Source organism: Pan paniscus, chromosome 5 (genome assembly GCF_029289425.2).
Source record: "Pan paniscus chromosome 5, NHGRI_mPanPan1-v2.0_pri, whole genome shotgun sequence".
Classification (NCBI taxonomy): domain Eukaryota; kingdom Metazoa; phylum Chordata; class Mammalia; order Primates; family Hominidae; genus Pan; species Pan paniscus.
The window spans coordinates 129244124-129257097 of record NC_073254.2 but is presented as its reverse complement, the minus strand read 5'-3'; the positions used below and the strand labels follow the sequence as shown (position 1 = coordinate 129257097).

At 42.5% G+C, this 12974-nt stretch overlaps 1 protein-coding gene across 1 annotated transcript in view; it reads right to left on the bottom strand.

Annotated features, from left to right (window-relative positions):
• The window catches only part of LOC100972187 (uncharacterized), a 190938-nt gene that overhangs the window by 106606 nt on the left and 71358 nt on the right, over positions 1 to 12974 (bottom strand). The window contains exons 15-16 of the mRNA XM_034962679.4: positions 9026 to 9218; positions 6229 to 6356 (exon numbers count right to left, since the gene is read on the bottom strand). Coding sequence (XP_034818570.4) covers positions 6229 to 6356; positions 9026 to 9218 — 321 coding nt within the window. The remainder of the gene's footprint in view (positions 1 to 6228; positions 6357 to 9025; positions 9219 to 12974) is intronic.

Below are 12974 nucleotides of genomic sequence, written 5' to 3'. Positions count from 1 at the left end.
ACTCAAAACCGCTCAACTACATGGAAACTGAACAACCTGCTCCTGAATGACTACTGGATACATAACGAAATGAAGGCAGAAATAAAGATGTTCTTTGAAACCAACGAGAACAAAGACACAACATACCAGAATCTCTGGGACGCATTCAAAGCAGTGTGTAGAGGGAAATTTATAGCACTAAATGCCCATAAGAGAAAGCAGGAAAGATCCAAAATTGACACCCTAACATCACAATTAAAAGAACTAGAAAAGCAAGAGCAAACACATTCAAAAGCTAGCAGAAGGCAAGAAATAACTAAAATCAGAGCAGAACTGAAGGAAATAGAGACACAAAAAACCCCTCAAAAAATTAATGAATCCAGGAGCTGGTTTTTTGAAAGGATCAACAAAATTGATAGACCACTAGCAAGACTAATAAAGAAAAAAAGAGAGAAGAATCAAATAGACACCATAAAAAATGATAAAGGGGATATCACCACCGATCCCACAGAAATACAAACTACCATCAGAGAATACTACAAACACCTCTATGCAAATAAACTAGAAAACCTAGAAGAAATGGATAAATTCCTCGACACATACACTCTCCCAAGACTAAACCAGGAAGAAGTTGAATCTCTGAATAGACCAATAACAGGAGCTGAAATTGTGGCAATAATCAATAGTTTACCAACCAAAAAGAGTCCAGGACCAGATGGATTCACAGCCGAATTCTATCAGAGGTACAAGGAGGAACTGGTACCATTCCTTCTGAAACTATTCCAATCAATAGAAAAAGAGGGAATCCTCCCTAACTCATTTTATGAGGCCAGCATCATTCTGATACCAAAGCCAGGCAGAGACACAACCAAAAAAGAGAATTTTAGACCAATATCCTTGATGAACATTGATGCAAAAATCCTCAATAAAATACTGGCAAAACGAATACAGCAGCACATCAAAAACCTTATCCACCATGATCAAGTGGGCTTCATCCCTGGGATGCAAGGCTGGTTCAATATACGCAAATCAATAAACGTAATCCAGCATATAAACAGAGCCAAAGACAAAAACCACATGATTATCTCAATAGATGCAGAAAAAGCCTTTGACAAAATTCAACAACCCTTCATGCTAAAAACTCTCAATAAATTAGGTATTGATGGGACATATTTCAAAATAATAAGAGCTATCTATGACAAACCCACAGCGAACATCATACTGAATGGGCAAAAACTGGAAGCATTCCCTTTGAAAACTGGCACAAGACAGGGATGCCCTCTCTCACCACTCCTATTCAACATAGTGTTGGAAGTTCTGGCCAGGGCAATTAGGCAGGAGAAGGAAATAAAGGGTATTCAATTAGGAAAAGAGGAAGTCAAATTGTCCCTGTTTGCAGATGACATGATTGTATATCTAGAAAACCCCATTGTCTCAGCCCAAAATCTCCTTAAGCTGATAAGCAACTTCAGCAAAGTCTCAGGATACAAAATCAATGTACAAAAATCACAAGCATTCTTATACACCAATAACAGACAAACAGAGAGCCAAATCATGAGTGAACTCCCATTCACAATTGCTTCAAAGAGAATAGAATACCTAGGAATCCAACTTACAAGGGATGTGAAGGACCTCTTCAAGGAGAACTACAAACCACTGCTCAAGGAAATAAAAGAGGATACAAACAAATGGAAGAAGATTCCATGCTCATGGGTAGGAAGAATCAATATCGTGAAAATGGCCATACTGCCCAAGGTAATTTACAGATTCAATGCCATCCCCATAAAGCTACCAATGACTTTCTTCACAGAATTGGAAAAAACTACTTTAAAGTTCATATGGAACCAAAAAAGAGCCCGCATCGCCAAGGCAATCCTAAGCCAAAAGAACAAAGCTGGAGGCATCACACTACCTGACTTCAAACTATACTACAAGGCTACAGTAACCAAAACAGCATGGTACTGGTACCAAAACAGAGATATAGATCAATGGAACAGAACAGAGCCCTCAGAAATAACGCCACATATCTACAACTATCTGATCTTTGACAAACCTGAGAAAAACAAGCAATGGGGAAAGGATTCCCTATTTAATAAATGGTGCTGGGAAAACTGGCTAGCCATATGTAGAAAGCTGAAACTGGATCCCTTCCTTACACCTTATACAAAAATCAATTCAAGATGGATTAAAGACTTAAACGTTAGACCTAAAACCATAAAAACCCTAGAAGAAAACGTAGGTATTACCATTCAGGACATAGGCATGGGCAAGGACTTCATGTCCAAAACACCAAAAGCAATGGCAACAAAAGACAAAATTGACAAATGGGATCTAATGAAACTAAAGAGCTTCTGCACAGCAAAAGAAACTACCATCAGAGTGAACAGGCAACCTACAAAATGGGAGAAAATTTTCGCAACCTACTCATCTGACAAAGGGCTAATATCCAGAATCTACAATGAACTCAAACAAATTTACAAGAAAAAAAACAAACAACCCCATCAAAAAGTGGGCGAAGGACATGAACAGACACTTCTCAAAAGAAGACATTTATGCAGCCAAAAAACACATGAACAAATGCTCACCATCACTGGCCATCAGAGAAATGCAAATCAAAACCACAATGAGATACCATCTCACACCAGTTAGAATGGCAATCATTAAAAAGTCAGGAAACAACAGGTGCTGGAGAGGATGTGGAGAAATAGGAACACTTTTACACTGTTGGTGGGACTGTAAACTAGTTCAACCATTGTGGAAGTCAGTGTGGCAATTCCTCAGGGATCTAGAACTGGAAATACCATTTGACCCAGCCATCCCATTACTGGGTATATACCCAAAGGACTATAAATCATGCTGCTATAAAGACGCATGCACACGTATGTTTATTGCGGCATTATTCCCAATAGCAAAGACTTGGAACCAAGCCAAATGTCCAACAATGATAGACTGGATTAAGAAAATGTGGCACATATACACCATGGAATACTATGCAGGCATAAAAAATGATGAGTTCATGTCCTTTGTAGGGGCATGGATGAAATTGGAAATCATCATTCTCAGTAAACTATCACAAGAACAAAAAACCAAACACCGCATATTCTCACTCATAGGTGGGAATTGAACAATGAGATCACATGGACACAGGAAGGGGAATATCACACTCTGGGGACTGTGGTGGGGTGTGGGGAGAGGGGAGGGATAGCATTGGGAGATATACCTAATGCTAGATGACGAGTTAGTGGGTGCAGCGCACCAGCATGGCACATGTATACATATGTAACTAACCTGCACAATATGCACATGTACCCTAAAACTTAAAGTATAATAATAATAATAAAAGAAAATTATACTGAGGAAAAGAAAAAAAAAAAAATTAGCCGGGCATGGTGGCAGGCGCCTGTAGTCCCAGCTACTTGGGAGGCTGAGGCAGGAGAATGGCGTGAGCCCAGGAGGCGGAGCTTGCAGTGAGCCCAGATTGTGCCACTGAACTCCAGCTTGGGCGACAGAGTGAGACTCCGTCTCAAAAAAAAAAAAAAAAAAAAAAATCACACTGGACTGATAAACTTGTTGAGTTTAAGGATCCTGTCTTATTTATATTTCATACAGCCATTCCATTACTACACTGTGCATCTAAATCTCTCACTCAGTTGGTTAAGGTTCTGATGGGCAGATTAAGCCTCCAGACAAAGGCTGTAGAGGCCAGTTATCATTGAAAAGAGGAACATTTTTTCAAAGTCCAAGGCTTGCGCTATTTAAGCCCAGCCAATTGTTTTCCAAAGGGTGGGTGACCTACATCTCTAGGAGTAACAGACCAACCAGAGAGTAGATGAAATGGTGAAGCATCTATTCTACTAGAAAAACAATTCAAAGAAAACACTGCCATTTCCCCATCTTCTGACCACATCATAGTGCACTATAACCTGGTTTCCACCCCTACCATGCCCCTGAAAGAGTCCTGCAATGCTGCCAATGACCACCTGACCAAGCTGCTTGGTTTTTAGGAGTTCCTTTCTTGACGTTTCACAGAACTCCACAAGTAACCACCCCCTCCTAATTAAAACTTATTTTTCTGTTGGTTCCCACAATACTATTTCTTCCTTGTTTCTCTGGTCTATTTAGTTTCACTGCTTCTTGTTTCATGACCTGCCCCTTAAATGTAGGTATATTACTCAGGGTTCGGGTGTGGTGGCTCACGCCTGTAATCCCAGCATTTTGGGAGGCCAGGGCAGGTGGATCACTTGAGGTCAGGAGTTTGAGACCAGCCTGGCCAAAATGGTGAAACCCTGTCTCTACTAAAAATACAAAACATTAGCCGGGCATGGTGGCGGGCACCTGTAATCCCAGCTACTCAGGAGGCTGAGGCATGAGAATCGCCTGAACCTGGGAGGCAAAGGTTGCAGTGAGCTGAGATTGTGCCACTGCACTCCAGTCTAGGTGACAGAGCAAGATACTATCTCAAAAAGAAGAAAAAAAAAGTAGGTACATTACTTAGGGCTTCATTTCAGACACCTCTAGCTTCTCCCAGTTGTTTTGATTCATCATTGTGGTTCAACCTCTGCATTCATACCTCAGCTCATACCTGTTCCTGAGCTTCAAACCTGTAGCTCCCCACAAAACATTCACATCTGAGTTTCAGCAAACCCCCTCAAATGCCTTGTTGTCCTAGGGCCTACGTTATTTTCCCATCTAAAGACACTCTTCCTCTTCCTGGGTTCAGTTTCAGTTAATAGCCTCCTCCCTAATCCTCAGGAAGTTGTTTTAATTCCACCCTTACTCTCTCGCCCCAACTTCCAGATCCAGTCTTCAAATCCTGCCATTTCCACTTCTGCAAAGTATTTTCAGGTCTGTTCCTCCTTCCTATTCTCACCGCCTCTCTGCCTTTCTATTCTTCTATTGTCATTGCATGTCCCCTCCTAATTTTTCAGGTCACTGTTGCAACAACTGCACTTCTTTTCTCAGGGGCTCTCTATTCCAATCCATTCTCTCACTTACACCCAAGATAGCTGTTAAAAACACAGCTATGATCACATTTCTCTCTATGGAAACTCACTAATGGCTCTTCTTTGTTTGTAAGACAAACTCTAAAATAATATAACTAGTAGGTCTTTTACAGGCTGCACCCAAAACACATGTGTGGCTTGTTGCCATGCATCATGCCTTTACATCCCAGCCATAACAGTCTTCCTACCATCCTCCAAGAAGGTAAGATTTTATTTCTCAAAATAAAATCCCCCAAGCTGGTCCTTCCCATTTACATTGCCCTGACATTCTAATGCCATTTCGTCTGCTTAAGAATCTTTTCTTCCCTGCCAGACAATATCTTACTCATGTTTTAGTATCAAGATTAAATATCTATTCCTCTGGAAAGGCTTTCTAGCATTTCTTCCATCGGACAGTGCTCCCCTCCCCCAGGACAAATCTCTCTCTCTGCAGAGTCCCCATGACTCATGAATGTATTCAATTATAAGCTGTTAGTAACTAGATTATAATTTTTGCTTGGAGATTGAATCAACTTTTATAGATGATAAATTCCTTAAAGATAAAGATCATTTTCACTTAGTTATCTATAGGTCCCTGAATGCCTGGAACAGTCCCTGGCGGAGTAAATACTTCATATTTGATAAGTAAATGCCTAACAATTGGTGATTATTAGAAGGGCTGATAATCCATGCTAAGGGCACAAATGAAGAACAGTAAACCTGCAGTGTTTCATTCATTATTGGGATATGAACCATTCGTGATACAGTGATGATTTAGTAACTTGCTGTTTCATTGCTTTAAACTCACCCTCATAACATTGCACTCAGCACCCTGTCCAATTGCTTTCACCTACCCACATGTGGCATACGCTCCTAAAGGCCATGATCAGGTCAATTTGTCTGTAATTAGCAAAGTGAGCATTGTCCCTGTGACTGCACAATGAGCATGAATGAAATCATCATTCATTCTCACTAAAAACATACATATTATAAGAAGGAATTACATAGCCCTCTAACAAATAATACCTGTAAGATAAAGAAGTATCTTTCACATTTTGTTTTTTGTGATGAACCTCAGTAAAGAAAATAAAATGTATTACATCCTTATAATTAGCTGAGATTATTTAAATAAAATAATTATTCTCTTGGTTGAGAGCTTTTCTAAAAGTCTAACTGGGTTTTACAAAACCAAACAAAAAACAGAAAAAAGTCTGGATTTTGTAAGAATGTTTTTTTAGCAGACATTTTGTCTCCTAGGCAAGAATACCTGGCGCTTGTTTTCCAGAAGAGCTGCTTCCCAAGTCCACGTGTCATACAGCACAGCAAATCTGTCCACATCTGCATGGGCCCATCCCCAGTCCTGGCCACTCTTTGGCTGGCTGCCCACTTTGTGACCTGGGAGAAAAGAGGGTGAGAATGTTTAGAGACAGGCCTTCCAAGGAACCTGTTCCAATTAGAAATGTGTCCCTTGGATTATCAGCTCCATCTCAGAAACAGAAATACTGAATCAGTCCCTGGGACGAAGCCTGACTTCATACTTGTTGACTTCTAAGTCGACAGGAGCTTTTGTTTTTATTTTTAAAATTCAGTTTCAAAGACTAATCTTAGAAATAGAGTCAAAATTTAGTTAACAAGAAATCTATGCTAAAATGTCCTTAAACCCACAATTTAAAGGCAAAGTATACATTTCTCCTTCTCTAAAAACAAACCCCTGGGGGTTTAACAACAAACTTAGTTTGACTTGCTATTTCCATCATTGTGAACCAAGTTGAAAATTTTCAGAAACGTTTCCAAGATATTCCTTAATTATGTTAATTACTAACTTAAATCAATGAAGTTAATTTTCATTATTCAGCTGATTTTTTTAACTTTGTTAACGTTACTTTTCACTACTGGTATTATTATTGCTTTAAATTTTTAACTATTGTATTTCAGAATTAAATATTCAAAGATAAGATACTTTCATGTGCTGAAATTTAAGTTCAATAATTATCACATATCTAATGGGTACTAAGCAAGAGAAAGATGATCAAGAACTTCCATAGCAACAGTTGGGAAATCATTTCACAATAGATGACTATACATTTACCAGCTCAATTGAAAGATGCCCACGTGGTTAAATGACTACTGACTAAGTGTCTCAGTCCAGTTAAATTCTTAGCAGCTAGAAATAGTTGCATGCTATTATAAATTAATATGGACCAAATGGTGCATTGGTATGTAGGATAACCAGTAAAGATAAAAGCTAAGGGCTGAAATTAAATACCCTGGAATGTTGGATGCCATCATTGCGTCCTATGATTCAGATACCAATGGCAAAGACAGGACAAAGAGTTCAATCCTATATCAAATTAATTCTGTCTAGGATCTGAAAAGTTAGTTGTCAAACTTTCTTTGAGCAGCATTTTGTAACAATATGAATGTGAATTATCTTTAATTACAGTCTACACATATTACAAAATAGCACAAACCCTGATTAAGTTTCCCTTTAGGTATTGCAATGTGTCTAGAAATTCTAAGCTCTTTGCAAGTGTAATTCCAATGCTGTCATAGTATCCCAAAAGAATATTCTTACCTCATTCATTTCTAAAATTGGATCGATTTGAGTGATGCCAAAAGGAAGAGAAAATACAGGTTATGGGTTACTTGATTACCCTGAGTAATGATTTCTTCCTCTGGGGCTTGTCTGGCATTTTCCTAGCCAGATGTTCTTGCATCCTAGTGGTTTCCTGTTAGGAACCCAGGGCTGTCTCTGCTGCTAAATGCAGTTTCCTCAAGGTCTACCACTTAGAAAAGTCATTTGTTTCACTTGCTTACTTTCCTTCCTTCAGGGTCCTGCACCACATCCCCTGCACCCAGTGGGTGACGCAGAAATGCTGCTGGGAGTAAAATCCCAATTCTTGGCTTAAGCCTGTTTTAGTCAGAAACCACCCAATTTAGCGTGCAAGTCACCAGAGTGGGTAGAGGGTCAGAGGTCAGGTCTTCGGCCCTGAGAAGTGAAAATGCAGGGGCCATGCTGTCCCTTGTACCTCAGGAGAGCAAGGAAGAAACTGGGCCTTCCCTGGCAGGGCTTCCTGCTCCTGCTTCTGTCTCCACTAGGCTTTCCCAGAAGGCAGCACCTGCTCCTCAATCAAAGCACCTGCCTCGCACCCCTCCGGCCCCCTCAAGCCCACGATCTGCCTCTGAGTATTGCACTAGGATTTTTATTGCTTAAAGTGTCTTAATTCTTTGTTCTCTGACACACAAGCCCTCTAGCTATTGAAGGGGAGATCATGAAAAACCTTCCAGGGAACCAGAGCACAGAATGACTGTTAGTTGTTTTTTCAAGTCTATATAAACATTTCAACAGATCACAAAGAAAACATTTATCTCTTCGGTCCTTGCAAGAGAAGTCAAAGGAACTTTTGTTTCTTATCAAGAGCCTGGACATCTTTGTCTGTCGTAACTGGAAAGAGCCTGTTGTACTGAAATCCTGTTATCATGGTGGATTTGATCTTCAGTGGCCAAACATGAAGAATTAAAAGCATAATTCTTGACTGAACTGGTGGGTGGGTTGAACTTTAGAAGTACATGGGTGGTCATTCCTGGCGCACATATCAGTGTGACATGAGCCCTGGAGCATGTTGTCCCTCTCAGCCCTGCTCCTTTCTGTCTCCTGGGGCCCAGTGACTGAGGCCTTATGCTAGAACTGTGTATCGTCCAACTCGCCATTATAAAGGAAACTTCCTGCTGCAACAACAACAAAAAAAAAGAAAAAAGAAAAAAGAAAGAAAAGAAATGTCCCTGGTCAACAAACAGAGTCTGAATCACAGCAAGAATTACAACCCGGCCCTGAAAGAGTAGTCACCATCTCTATCAGAAGCGGGGCTTGAGCTGGAAACAGAACTGTGTCTCTCCTAAAGTGAATGCATTTTAGGGGTGGGGTAAGTGTGTGCTTATTGAGTTTTCACATACTATTGGATATGTGTTTATATTTTGGGGTGGAGAGTATTAAAAAGGAGCCCTTAGTGTTTTTTGTTTATTTAGGCAGTTTTTTTTTTTTTTTTTTAAATATGACTTCTCACCCCTTTCTTTCTCAATGTAATGGCTAGCCACAAGCAGCAACTCTGCCTCTAGTTCCTTGAGATCACTCAAGGCTTCCTCATACATGACATGCACCCCTTGCTGGTCCTGGGTGTGGATGCAGCCAGCTTCTGTGCTGTAGTAGTCATCCTGGTTCTCCACTTCCGAGAACTCCATGAATTGGACGCTGTGGACCTGGAGAAAGAAAGCCAAGCCCAGATGTTACTGGAAAAAGGAGAGCTATATTTTGCCATCCCACATGGACAAGCAGCAGGCTTCTGCTCCCACACAGTGGGCTGCCAGTATGAAGCTGTAAATATTCTGAATGTATAAAAAGCTGTATGCAGAAAACATATTAACAAAGAATATTGGCAGGAAGAGGTAGTTCCTGAGGTGGATAACTAGCTGATTAGTTTGTTTTTCTGACAAATTCAGTAGCAACTGGAGAAAGGTAGGAAATAGAGCCTAGAGTGGTCTCTGGAGTCAGAATGCCTGGGTTCAGGCTCTGGCTCTGCCAGGATCTCATCCTGGGCAGGTCATTCAGCTATTCCCAGCCTCCGTTTCCTCATCTGTAACATGGGGACTGTGGAGACACTATAGACTATGTTAGCTGCCAGGAGTATGTGACTCTATGAGTGTAAGGCACTTGGAATCCTTAAATGTTAGGTTAAAACTATTTTTCTTGTAATTCTATAAGTACTTCTAAAATGTGTTAGCACAGTTTCATGGCTTACTAATGTACTAAGTTGAATAGTGTCCCCCAAAATTCATGTCTACCTGGAACCTGTGAATGAGAACTTATTTGAAAATAGGTCTTTGCAGATGTAATCAAGTTAAGATGAAGTCATACTGGATGAGGGTGGGCCTAATTCAATGACTGTGATCCTTACGAAATTTGGAGAGAAGGTCATGTGAAGACGGAGGTAGAGACTAGGGTGAGTCAAGGAACGCCAAGGATTGCCAAGGGTTGCCAGCAACTACCAGGAGCTGAAAGAGGCGAGGAACTATCATCTCTAGAACCTTCAGAGAAAGCACGGTCCTGCTGACACCTGGATTTTGGATTTGTGGCTCCAGACTGTGAGAGAATAAATTTCTGTCATTGTGAGACACAGTTTGTGGTACTTTGTTTTGATAATCCTAGGAATCGAATACAAGTAAGAAGTATTTCAATCATAATGTCATTTTTCTTAGAAAACTGAGTGTCTGCTGCTTCCTGAGAATCGTTATTTTAATAATAATTTTCACAATTTCCAACCTCCACTCTCCTCAAGCCTCGGAATCCCTCCCTCCCAGGCGTAGTCTCCTCTTACTCCCAGGAGGAGCTCCTCTGCGCGCCACTCTCCGCCGCCTCCCCAGGGCTCACATCTCTCCCCTCCTCCTTCCTCCGCACAGTGGAGGACAGTGTTGCCCCCCTTCTCTAGGGCCGCTGCCTCCCACCTCAGCAGCATCCCTGCTCCTTCATGGATATCCCACTCCTCTCCGCTGGACTCTTGACACTGAAATGTGCACACGTCCCTCTCATTGTGAAACTTCCTCACACCCTTCCCCAGGTTCCACTGTGTGGCTCTCCTCCCCCTTACTGTCCAATCTCCCAAGATGTTATCTACAATCTCCATTTCTATTTCTTCACCTCCCACTCTTCAACCCATTCCCATCTGGCCCTTGGCTCCACCGAGCCACCCAAACCACCCTCGCTAAGACCAACAATGACCACTGCTCTACATGCAACAAACTTTCTTTCATCATCTTATGTAATCTCTCAGGAGCATCTGATATAATTTAGTGCTTCCTGATTCTTGACTCACTCTCTTCTCTGGGCATCTGGGACTCCACGTTTTCCCTGATTTTGCCTAGTTTCCGGTCATTCTGTCTGACACTGTGAAGTGTATTTATTTTTCTCTACCAAGTCATTAAATGATGGCCACTCTCAAGCCGCCTCCTAGGACCTCCTCTTTTCCTCCTCTGTTCCTTCCCTAGGAGGTGGCAGACATTTTCATAGCTGAGATTACCACCTTTAGACCATTTGCTCCCCAGTTTATGCCTCCAATCCAGACCCCCTAGAGCTCCGGACCCGCACTTCCAATTACCTATTTGGCAACTGCTCCTGGGCATCTCAAAGCCCCCTCAATTTTAACAATGATCAAATCATTAAATCTCCCCCCGCAAACCCAGGCTATCTCCAGCCGATTTTACTAAATAGCACCACCACCCATCCACTTCCTCTAGCATGAATCATTCATGACATCTCTTTCTGCCTCGCCCTACTTGTCCAATCTATCACCAAGTTCTGTTAGTTTTACTTCCTGTCTCTCAAATACATCCACTTCTGATATAGGAGGTGGGTCAGGGAAGTGCTGAGTAGAGAAGGGTGAGGGTTCCACCCTTGGGCCTATGCCCTCTGACCTAAGGGAGAACAGGTACTCCTGCTTTTGTGCCCGAATGTTGCATTTTCCAAGACCACTCTGGCCCACCATCCTGTGCCCATATAAACCTGAGACCTTAGCGGGCACACACGCAAGAAGCTGAATGTTGAGAGGAACAGAGGAACAGAGCAGCAGAGAGAGGCAGAGAGCAGTGGAGAGCAGCAGAGAGCAGCAGAGCAGCACAACAGAGAAGGAGGGAAGAGGCCTCTGAACATCCAGAGGAGTTCTGCCGAAAACAGCTGAACTTCAGAAGATTATCTCCCCCACCCCTCCACCTCTAGCTCCCCATCCATCTCACTGAGAGCCACCTCCACCACTCAATAAAACCTTGCATTCATCCTTCAAGCCTGCATGTGATCCGATTCTTCCGGGACACTGGGCAAGAGCTCGGGATACAGAAGGCTGTCGCACTGGCCCTCTGCCCTTGTGATAAGGCAGAGGGTCCATTGAGCTGATTAGCACTCAAGCCATCTGCAGACAGCAAAGCTGAAAGGGCTTTGTAACACTGGGGTTGCAGGCACACATCGCTAGACACTAAGCGGCGCTGAGAGCACAAAGCACTTGCCCTGGCCTCTGCACTTGCCCGTCTGCATGCTCCTCCTTGGGGTTTGAGCGGCAGGGCCATGGAACAGGCGAGCCACATCCCTGTCACACATTCTACGAGGGGAAATCAGGGAACTCTCCCATTTCACTTCTTCCCATCTCCACTACCCACTACCCTAGTCCAAGCTATTATATTTCATGAGAACTAGTCTAGGAGCTTCTAAACTGGCCTAGCCTCTTAAATGGTCTATCCATGACTCCTCTGGCCTGGGCTTTCCCTCCTCTCCATTTTACTCACTGCTGGCTGGGGAACTTTTACAAATGCAATTCTGATTGTGTCATTCCCCCTTCCCCCTTTTCTATCCCTAAGAGGCTTCCCATGGGCCACAGAATAAAGCAAAACTCCTTAACAGGGCCATACAATCTGGCCCATGCCTATCCCTCTAGTCCAGTGTTTTTCAGCTGAGAGTGATTTTGCCCTCCAGAGGACATTTGGCCATGTCTGGAGATACTTCTGGTTGTCATGACTTAGTGGGAGGTACTGCTGGCATCTGGGTAGAGGCCAGGGATGCTGCTAAATATCCTGTAATGGACAGGAGAGCCTCTCACAGCAAAGAATTATCAGGCCCCAAAAATCAATAGTGCCAAGGCTGAGAAACTCAGAGCTAAGTTCCATTGTGCATCACCTTCTACCTCGTGTCTGTGCCCCAACCACTCCTGTCTTTTGGTTCCTTATGGGTGCCATGATCCCTCTGGCCACAGGTCCTTTGCACAGGCTGTCCCCACTCTGTGGAAAGGTCTCCCTCTCCTTTTTACCTAATTACAGACTTTTCATTTTCCAACCTCAGCTCAATCGTCACTTCCTTAAAACCCTCCTGCCCCAGCCTCCCTATAGTACCAAGGAGCTCTCAGTCTCTCTTTTGAGGAACTTGATGTCCCTGTTTTACATTCATTTGTGTGATTTTTGACCAATATTTATCTCACC